General features: G+C 43.3%; 1 protein-coding gene across 5 annotated transcripts in view; it reads left to right on the forward strand.

The window, feature by feature from the left end:
- FRY (FRY microtubule binding protein) overlaps positions 1–10,505 on the forward strand; it is a 342,122-nt gene that overhangs the window by 306,819 nt on the left and 24,798 nt on the right. For all 5 annotated transcript variants that reach the window (XM_055089601.1, XM_055089602.1, XM_055089603.1 and 2 more), the window contains 3 exons: positions 2,689–2,838; positions 4,018–4,116; positions 5,979–6,062. In XM_055089601.1, coding sequence (XP_054945576.1) covers positions 2,689–2,838; positions 4,018–4,116; positions 5,979–6,062 — 333 coding nt within the window. The remainder of the gene's footprint in view (positions 1–2,688; positions 2,839–4,017; positions 4,117–5,978; positions 6,063–10,505) is intronic.

The following is a 10,505-nucleotide window of genomic DNA, read 5'->3' on the forward strand; positions in this document are numbered from 1 at the left end:
ATGGCCGCTGAGCCTGCGCGTCTGGAGCCTGTGCTCCGCAACGGAAGAGGCCACAACAGAGGGAGGCCCGCATACCACAAAAAAAATAAATAAATAAATAAAAACAACAATTCTCCGCAAGCTACCATTTGAGGAAAATTTAATTGTTAAGGATTCAGGAGCAAAGTAATTTATTATATTGTTCTAAAGTCAATTTGTAAATAATCGTTAATAATGTATATTTAAGTTTGGCTGTTGTAGTAATTTTTTCTTATTACAGTTACTACACCCTTCATGCTGTTTTATAGTCCTGAGCAGTACTTTTCCTCTGCCGAGAACCGTCATCTCCTCTCTTCCCACAGCTGCGCTCCCAATGACATGCAAATCCCTGACTGGCTGTCACTTCAGTGAATGACACCTTCCTTTACCTCCTTCTACCTGCCCCCCACACACACACTTGGGATCCCGAGCCAGCTGTAGGTGTATCTGTTATACTTGTCACACTTGTACAGGTGTCTGTCTCCTGGGAGAGGGCAGGTAACCGTGTCTTGCTTTGATTCCCCAGCAGCTGGCACAGTGGCTCACACACAGTAGCTGCTCAGTAAATGCAGAAAGAATGAATGGAAAAAAAAAAAAAACCTTTTTAATGTAAACCTTAAACGTACAGTTTCTGGCTTAATGCCAGTACGGCAACAGATTGTCATGTGAGCTGGGACGTGGGGCTGGGCCCTGGGAGGTACATTGGGGTTTGGATTTTTTTCATCAGTGTAATGGACCAATTTCTAAGGAGCTTATCCGCAATAATAATAATACAAATGTGTACCTCCTATTTCAGTTTTTAATATTACGTTTAGCTTTAAGAACTTTCTCAGCTACCATCAAATGCTCTGTGATTGAGAGCAACAAGGGTAGCAAAATCGGTATTAATCAAATATGCTGGAAACGAAACACATTTCAGACATGCAGTCTATTAATCTTTTGTCATGTCCTCACCATGGCTGTTTACTGTTTTCTGACATTTTTCCTGTGAGTCTGGACACCACGTTTCCCTGTATTTGGTTGGATTTTGGATGAGGTAGAGAGCAGGTAATTGCAAAAATAATTTGGTTTCAAAAACAAGGAAATGGTTTCTAAAGGTCCAGCATGGGTGGCTTTCCAAGTGTCTCAGTCAGTGTATTTCCTTCCTGCTGCTTCTGTGTTAGAATATTATCATTTGATCACACAGTGTCACCAAATTATATGATATTTTTATATGGAAGTCATATGTGGCTCTGAAGTTCCCTGAAAGATCTAGCTTCTCAGTACAATAAAAAACAAACCCAGGGACCTCCCTGGTGGTCCGGTGGTTAGGACTCCACGCTGCCACTGCAGGGGGCACAGGTTCAATCCCTGGTCAGGGAACTAAGATCCTGCAAGCTGCTCAGAACGGCCAAAAAATTTTTTTTAATACAAAAATGAGCCCAGATCTCACCATATCCTTAAGTAAGATGGAAAGAAACCAAACTATTCGCAGGACCTGGATCCTCCTCCCGGCTCTGCCACTGCACTAGCTGGTGACACGTGTGGCATTTCCTGCTCCTTTCAGCAGCAATATTCTGTCGAGTTTTTTTTTTAATTGCACATAAAACTAAAAACACCATAAAGACATATGTATGTTATGCGTTACAGCAAGATTCTCAGAGGTATTAAATAAAAAATAATATGCAACATGGTAGGCGTTTTTCTAGTATAACTTGTAAGGAACCAAGAGCCTGCTGCTGTTTTGGGGACCTGCTAATTTCCCATAACAGGGCAGAGAGGATTTCTCGTGGGTTAGATTCTCCAACTCAAAAGGTATGACATCTCTTTGGGGAAAGCCAGTGCCTACAACCGGAATTATTTTTTGGTTAAATATTTTGTTCTTTTTGTTAAGATGTTGTGTGTTGGAAGTTGGGGCTAAAAATGTTCTCATTTTGGCACTGACACAGGCCCAGTGAGTCAGATTCTTCCTAATTAAGGTTTTTCTTCAGGCAGTATAGAGGGAATAGTAACATTTAGGAAGCATTATAGGTTTATGGAAGGGATGTGAACTTAGAAGTCAAGCTCATCCTCACTCTTTCACTTACTAGTTGCATGACCTTGAGTCCTTTAACCTCTCTTAACCTCAGTTCCTTCCCCTGGTTGTGAGGATTGATGAGTTGATGTGTGCAAAGCTATCGGACAGAGTTACAGACTCGTAATCAGAGGCGCTCTCACAGGGAGACAGGTCCCATGAATTTACTCTTTCATTCTTCAGCGGCTTTATGGCCCATTTTAGTGCTCTATCTCAGGGAACTGTGATCTTGGGAAACAGATGATATCTCATGACCTTTTTCCTCTCACCCACATTGAAGTAATCTCAGAAATTCTCACTCATCTGACAAACATGCTAGGCAGACTCAGGCTGCTGACCGGCGCTGACAATCCGCAAAAAGCAAAAGCAGCATTTATTTAAAAGATTATATGAGCACCCACGCATTGGGAAATGACATTTGAGGAAGAAACTTTGTTCACACTGGGTGATTACGCACTTGACTTAAGACATTCACTCTGCCCCTATCACCGCCCCCCCAGCCACTACATGGAGGACCTGTGCTCATTTGATACTTTTATGAAGGTTAAAAAATAGTTTTTTCTAGTACAAAAGTTAAAACGTGGCCGTTTACAAATAGTAATTATGTTGCCTTTCAGAATATTCAGAAAAGGTTCTGCTTCCTAACCTGTGATGCGGCCAGTTACCTTGGAGACAACCTCCGGGGCATTGGATCCAAGTTCGTCAGCTCTTCCCAGATGCTCACCTCCTGCTCCGAGTGCCCCACGCTTTTCGTGGACGCCGAGACCGTGAGTATCTCAGGCCTGCTCCCGCGGCAAATGGCCTGCCCAGCTGATGGTGTGGAACTTCAGGGAAGCACACGTGTGTTGTGGTTTGTTTGAAAGCCACTCTCAGTATTTGCGAGCAGTGCTCTGTTGTGCTGTGAGTCCCAGAGGCCTGGGCCTGCACAGGAATGACTGTGCATGGCCAGCCCAAGCCAAGGCGGTCACTGCAGGGAACTAGGAGGAGGTCCCCCTCTGTGCTCCCTTCGCGGCCCTGCCGCTTCTCTCCGATGACTCTTGACTTTGAAGGCTGAGAATATGGTGAGCTAACCCCCCAGAGCGGACCTAGCCAGTCCCCACGATGCCAGGTTGGCTAGGCGGATGGGTCCCCAGAGGCAACGATGTTACCACTTTCCCTACTTCCAAGAGACTGAATGCCCTCTGGATGGATTCGTCCAGCCCAACTGCAAATGATGAGTTTAAAAGCAGGAGTCCCCAACCCCCAGGCCGTGGGACCGGTGCCAGTCCGCAGCCTGTTAGGAACCAGGCCATAGAGCCGGAGGTAGGTGGCGGGCAGGCGAGCGAATCTCCATCTACCACTCCCCACGGCTCGGCTCACATTACTGCCTGGACCACCCCTCCCCCACCCACCCCACCCCGTCTGCAGAAAAATCGTCTTCCACAAAACCGGTCCCTGGTGCCTAAAAAGTTGGGGACCGCTGGTTTAAAGGATGACTAAAACAGTCCCTGGCTGACTGCTGAATCGTGACTGTATAAATATAATACTAATGAGTTAAAGTACAGATTAAATACAAAATCAGTTTGAAAACCTATTTGGCGGTCTGTCTTCACATTGCTTGGAGTATTACTGGATGAAGACACTAGAGTCCATGCATAAAATGGATGCTGTATCTTAATGTGGGCTTCTGTGGAAAACTTGTTAAGATTTGTCCGTCTATACTGATATGGGGAGGAAGATGGATATTTTCACAGGAGATTTTGATTAGCAGTATCCAATGCAATTCCCTCTGATAGTGGAGCTAAATTACAAACTGCACAGCTTATTAAAATGGATGCTACCAACCCCCCCCCACCCCGCCCCATACTTTACATCTAAATATACTTCTCTTTTCTCTCTGCATAGCCATGCCTTTGTCTAGGTGTCTCTGGAAGTTGTTTTAATACAAATTATTTTCCTGTCTTTAGCTCCTTTCTTGTGGACTTTTGGACAAGCTCAAGTTCAGTGTTTTGGAACTGCAAGAATATTTGGATACCTACAACAACAGAAAAGAGGCCACCCTCTCAGTAAGCTTTTATGTTTCTGTGCATATACATTTAGTTAAAACCAAATGAACCCAACCACTGTGAGCTCTTGGGAGGCGATGTGATTTACCCAAGAGAGGCTCTTTTGGGAGAAGACAGATTTCATCTATTCTTCTGTGAAGGAGTACAGTTCCAACTTAATGGTGGCAGAACTGTCAGTACTATGGATTATATAAAAATGATACCTACAAAAGAGAAATTTTTCAGCTTTCGATTTTAGCCCTGTAATTTCCCTACCAAGAAATTGGGGAAAGTGGGTATCTGCTTAATATGTCAGTTTATCAACATTATAACTCTTCTTTTCTCAGAAATTAAAAATGGTTAATTACTTCCTTCCAGTGTTCGCCTCACCCAAAACGGGTTGAGACGGATCTCATCTCTCTTCTCCTTTTAACCACTCTCGGCAGCTGCTTCTCCCTGTCTCCGTGGTTTCTCTTGGCCTCGGCTCCTGCTCTTTACTTTTTTCTTCCTTCAAAGATGTAAATTGTAAAATGTTAGAGCCAGAAGTGATTCAGAAACCATCCATGCAAACCCCCTGATTTTCAACAACTTCTATGTGTAATCTCCATGGAGCACTTCCTATCATATACCAGTCACTGTAAAAAGAGCGTGGATTTTTAAGTCAGATGGACTTGAGTTCAAATTGCAGCTCAGTTACTTTAAGGGTTAGTGACCTTGGGTAAGTTACCTCCTCTCATCTCAGATTCATCATCTATAAGACAGTGATAATAGTACTTAATTTGCAGAACTGTTGTAAGAACATAACGATTATAACAGTCATAGCAGCTGTCATTTCCTGAGTCCTTTCTATGTATCCAACAACCTGATAAGAGTTACATCTCTTAACTTAAATCATGTAATGCTTACAACTACCCTGGGAGATGCTATTATTATTCTCATTAGCTAGGAGGTAGCATAGTGGTATTGAAACCCAGGTCTGTGGGATTCAAAGGTCCATGCTCTTAACCACAACACAATATTGCCTTTAAAATAGAAATAATATATGTAAACTGCCCAGCACAAGTGCATCGTACATAGAAGATACTCATTCTAAAGTTACTGGGTTTTTGTTTCTTGTTGTTGTTATCTCATGACCTGTCAGAGAGAGTTCTGACATTCTACTGCAACAATTCCCTTTGTCTTCTATTTCTGTGGCTCTTTCGCTGTCATTGATTTCCAGCTTCTCAGTCATCAGTTAATAAAAGTAATCCTTTCATTCTGGTTGGTGAACGAGCCAGTCTTTTGATGTCAAGTGTGAGTTTCAGTTCTTCAGTGCTTATTGTTTTCTGCCCAAAGGTTCCTTTCACATCTGTACTAGTTACTATTCCAGATACTTAAGACTGGCAGAATCTTTAAATAGCTGGGCTATTACTATAATAGCCTTTCTTACCGTGAAACAGACCTGCCTCCCAGAAGCCACCTCAAAATAAGAGAAGAAGGTGTGCCGTGAGGCAGGGTGCATTGTCCAGGATGACCCAGCCTGCGAGGAAGTGTTGGACCTGTCTCCTAACCTCAGTCGTATGAAAGGTTTCTAACCGTATGTGAATTTAATCTATACATAAATTTGGAATGGTCTGGTGAAACCATTCTTCAGGGTGATACATCACAACACTGAAATGATACATGTTGAAATTTTTAAATGACCATCACTGAACCCATCTAAGCAGATATTTTAATTTCAAATTATTAATCTTTAACCAAAAAGTTTTCAAAAAGTCGTTATATAAAAATTTTATTTTACTGTGATTAGAAGCTTAATCTGTTTTTCCTGACAGAATTGATTGTAAAAACATTCTTAGGACATCACTGAATTTACCTATGTCTGTATCTCTTTCTGAAAACAGTGGCTTGCAAACTGTAAGGCAACATTTGCAGGAGGATCGAGAGATGGAGTAATTACCTGTCAACCAGGGGACTCAGAAGAAAAGGTAATAAAAGCCTGTTAGAGTTTATCTTTTCTGTGCTCTTTGTGAGTTGGTGTTGACCTACCCGAGAAGCGTGGACCGTGAAGAAGGAAGAGTCAGAGTGAGCCGTCCCATACGCTCACATGACACCTCTAGAGTAAGAAAGAATGACATTCGCGCCAAGCATGACTGTGTTGATGGGATCTGGGACGGGGCGGTCGTCTTTTTGGAAAAGTAGGAGTATAAAAATAACCTTTCTGCTGGACACTAACTATACTAACCATTTCCTAATAAATCTATTCTTCATTCAGAATATAAAACCCAATGTCATTAATTCTTCACTGAACCACTTAGTTCCTTCAATGAAGAAAGTCTTTGTTGACCTTTCAGCAATCACTCAGACTTTTTTTTTCCCTCATTTAGAATTGCTTTAAGTACACACCTCAGACCAGCTGGCTTATAAACGTACGTCATATTGTAAAGGAAACTGGGCAGAAAAGTGTGCACAGATTAAGATCATTCAATTCTGCAGTCACTCCCGTGACCCCCGTGGCGGGTACAACAGTGAATTCTGCCCCGGGTGGAGTTTCTGATCTGTTCAGGGAGATGGACGTTAACCAACCGTCATACACGTGTAAACCGTGACAAGTGCCATTAAGGAAAGGAAGGAACAGTAAAGCTATGAAAGAATACAGCAAGAGAACCTGGCCTACCAGGAGGGCCGTTCTGGGATGGCTTCTCCACAAAGTGCCATCTAAGTGGAGGTCTTGGCTCTGAGCTAGAGTGCAGAGGGGTGGGTGGAGAGCCTGTGTGAAGGCCCCGAGGCAGGAGGGAACCTGGCCCTTTCCAAGGACTGACGAGAGCCTGTGGGGCTGGGCGTGTAGACAGTGACAGGGAGAAAAGCTTGAGCCTGAAGAAGCTGCACAAGCCAGACCGTGCAGGGCTTTGCGTGCTTCTCTTAACAGCAATGGTGGGCAGTTAAAAGCTGTAACAGGTGTGGGCGTGATCAGAGTGGGGCTCGCCCACTCTCCTGTGGAAGCGGACTCACTCAAGTGGGCAAGCGCGAATTGGGGAAGACAAGTTAGGGGGCTGCTGATGGGTCTAGGCAGAGAGGTCACCTTGTGATTACATTGTCACACCTAGAAAAGCATGTTAGAGTGTGCCTCCTTCAGAGGATGAGAAATCGTCTTCAGGGTGGGCCTTGGAGGAGAAATGACAGTGTCAATCCATCTCAATATTGATCTTACATCCAGAGTTGGAAGAGAGATTATTTTTCTGATTCGAGCTATCATTTGGCTTCCATCCCAAAGCAAAACCCAACAAATGTTTGACCTCAGAGCACTGCTTACCCTCCATTGATTCACTCCAGCTCTCTTTTTTTTTTAAGTCAGATTCTCTATCTTCTGGAATAGTTTGATGTTGCCAATTATTCTGGGTACCCTTTGCATGGGGACAAGTGGAAGGGGGAGATAGGAAGTGAGCTTTAACTTGAAGAATCTATGTCTGGATATAAATTGCGAAGTCAACATGCCAAAACTTATTCCACGTGTGTATTCTATTTCAGAGAAGTGTGGACTTTATGGAAGGGTTAGTACTTACCTTACTAAACCTAGCAAACGCTTGAGCAGTTAGAGATGTCAGTCGGCCAGAGATGGTGACCAGGTACACAGATAGGCATGTGACGTCTTCCCACCCCAAGCCCTACCCCAACCGGTCTGGTCTTTGCCAGTAGCTGATTCCTAGTCATTCTTAACTGGTTAACATAAGTGAGAAATTGCTGTGGAATTGTTTGTGGAACAGAATATAACTCTTTGTTGGATGCTGAATATTTATTTTCTGATTTTTCTTCTGTTCTCAACATGAAGTTGTAGACAGCAAGGTAATGAGGAAAGGTTACACACTGGTAGCCTGTAAGCTGTAACCAATTCAGACGTGTTTATTCAGCTTGTACAATTTAAATTTGACCCAACAGTTTAAACTTAAAATCGTTCACACGTACACTCAAAACAGCACTCCTGGCATCTCTTGAAAAAAGAGGTAGCAACACCAGGCCTGCCTTCCTAAAGTGGCAGCAGTGACCTTGAGCTGGTCGGCTCTCCGCTGTCCGCTGTGCACACTGAGTTCCCAACCCTGCCGGCAAGAGCCGGGCGCCAGTCATCACGATGTTCTTTTCCTTATAATAGAAACATGTGCCTCTGCACCTAAGGCCCCACAATGGGGAAGTGAAAGCTAAATAAAATTGTGCCTTTCAAGAAAAACAGGAGTGTTCCTCTTTGCCGCAGTGAGAACAGTCTCTGCGTTTATAAGATGCTAGTGCCCATGTGCTGGCCTCACTCCCTGAGGGGACCTTGGAGGAGTCGTTGTAGCGTGTGTACAAAACAACAGAACAGTGTTCCGGAGAAAAGTGCTTCTAATACATGGGAGTATTTTGGAGGGAAGGCTTCTTTCGTTAAGACAGATGTGATTAGTCAGTAATTTAGGCTGCTTGGTGAGTACAATACCCGTTCTCCTAGAATGAGGCACGGCGCACAGCAAATAAGATGTAGAACAAGGCGGGCGTGCGAGTCGCGCCTGTCGTGAGGGCAGCTCCTTGGCAGACGCTGCTGTACCAGTGTCTTCTCTGCCTGCACACACCCAGCGAGACAGGTCTCTTCACGACTTAAAGCCAGCACCTCTAAATAAGGATTGTGGTTTGTGGTGACCTCTCCTGTCGCCCGTGGAATTCATCCTGGAGCAGCTGCTGCTGGGGAGTTTAAGTTCACGGAAACGTAGGACGCGGTGAAGCATCTCGGCTCTGGGCTCTCCGGGCAGTGGCATTGGCCTCGACCCTACAGAGGAGAATTAGCACAGCTCACCTTCCCGGTTATGCAGGGCTGGCCCTGGGAAAGCTGGAGAGGTTGCCACTTCATTTGCCCTAAGTGATTTTAGTTGACGCACTCTTAATTCCACAGCCATTTCTGAACACTAATTGAACATTAGACTCTTTGGACTCAAGTACAAGAGTTTACATGTAGCCGCACGACATTTTATCTTATTAACATTCACACCATCCTGGAGTCTTCTTGGACACTAACCCTCTTAGCTGTGTATTTCCTATCCCTGTCTAATCCAAAAACGAGAGAAGCCTGCAACCTCTGTTCTTCTACAAATTGAACAAAAAGCTAAATGTTGAACAAGACGAGATGTTTCTCCAGCTAAACTGTAACCCATTAAACATTATCCTTCAGATACAGTCAATCAGTCCTTTGCTATAAGGAATCTCTTCTCTAGACTGAGTAAGGAAATGTCGGCTGAAATGAAAGTTTTCTTGAAAATAGTAAACACGTCAGGCTGTGTAATCTGTATTACAGGCTTAAAGGTATTTATCTTTCAAATCTTTAAAAGATATTCATGGCCAAGGTCCAAAAAACTACTCAACAAATATAATGCAATAGTCATGAATGTGCCAGAGCCAAGTGATTTTAGCAACAGGTGAGTACATATTGTACCCACCTGCTTAGGAGATTACATGCATCTTTGTAATATTGAGTAGGAAAACTTCAACATTTGGCTAGATTTTCTAAATTTTATCCAATTTACTTTAAACCAGTGACTTTCAGAGATTAAACATGATGAAAATTATAGTTAATATACTGTGACTTATCTTCTGACATGTCGAAAATTTCTCAGATTTTTACCTAACTGGCTACATCATAAGCAAAGAACTGGCTTCAGAGGAGAATACAGAGAAACAAGAATGGCTATGCTACTTTTTTTTTTTTTTTAACATCTTTATTGGAGTATAATTGCTTTACAATGGTGTCAGCCTCTGCTTTATAACAAAGCGAAACAGTCACACATATACATATGTCCCCATATCTCTTCCCTCTTGCATCTCCCTCCCTCCCACCCTCCCTATCCCACCCCTCTAGGTGGTCACAAAGCACCAAGCTGATCTCCCTGTGCTATGCGGCTGTTTCCCACTAGCTATCTATTTTACGTTTGGTAGCATATATAGGTCTATGCCACTCTCTCACTTTGTCCCAGCTTACCCTTCCCCCTCCCTGTATCCTCAAGTCCATTCTCTAGTAGGTCTGCATCTTTATTCCTGTCTTGCCCCTAGGTTCTTCTGACCATTTTTTTTCTTTGTTAGATGCCATATATATGTGTTAGCATACAGTGTTTGTTCTTCTCTTTCTGACTTCCTTCACTCTGTATGACAGTCTCTAGATCCATCCACGTCTCAACAAATGACTCAATTTCGTTCCTTTTTATGGCTGAGTAATATTCCATTGTATATATGTACCATGACTTCTTTATCCATTCGTCTGTCGACAGGCATTTAGGTTGCTTCCATGACCTGGCTATTGTAAATAGTGCTGCAATGAACATTGGGGTGCATGTGTCTTTTTGAATTATGGTGTTCTCTGGGTATATGCCCAGTAGTGGGATTGCTGGATCATATGGTAATTCTATTTTTAGTTTTTT

Source organism: Physeter macrocephalus, chromosome 13, assembly GCF_002837175.3.
Source record: "Physeter macrocephalus isolate SW-GA chromosome 13, ASM283717v5, whole genome shotgun sequence".
Classification (NCBI taxonomy): Eukaryota; Metazoa; Chordata; class Mammalia; order Artiodactyla; family Physeteridae; genus Physeter; species Physeter macrocephalus.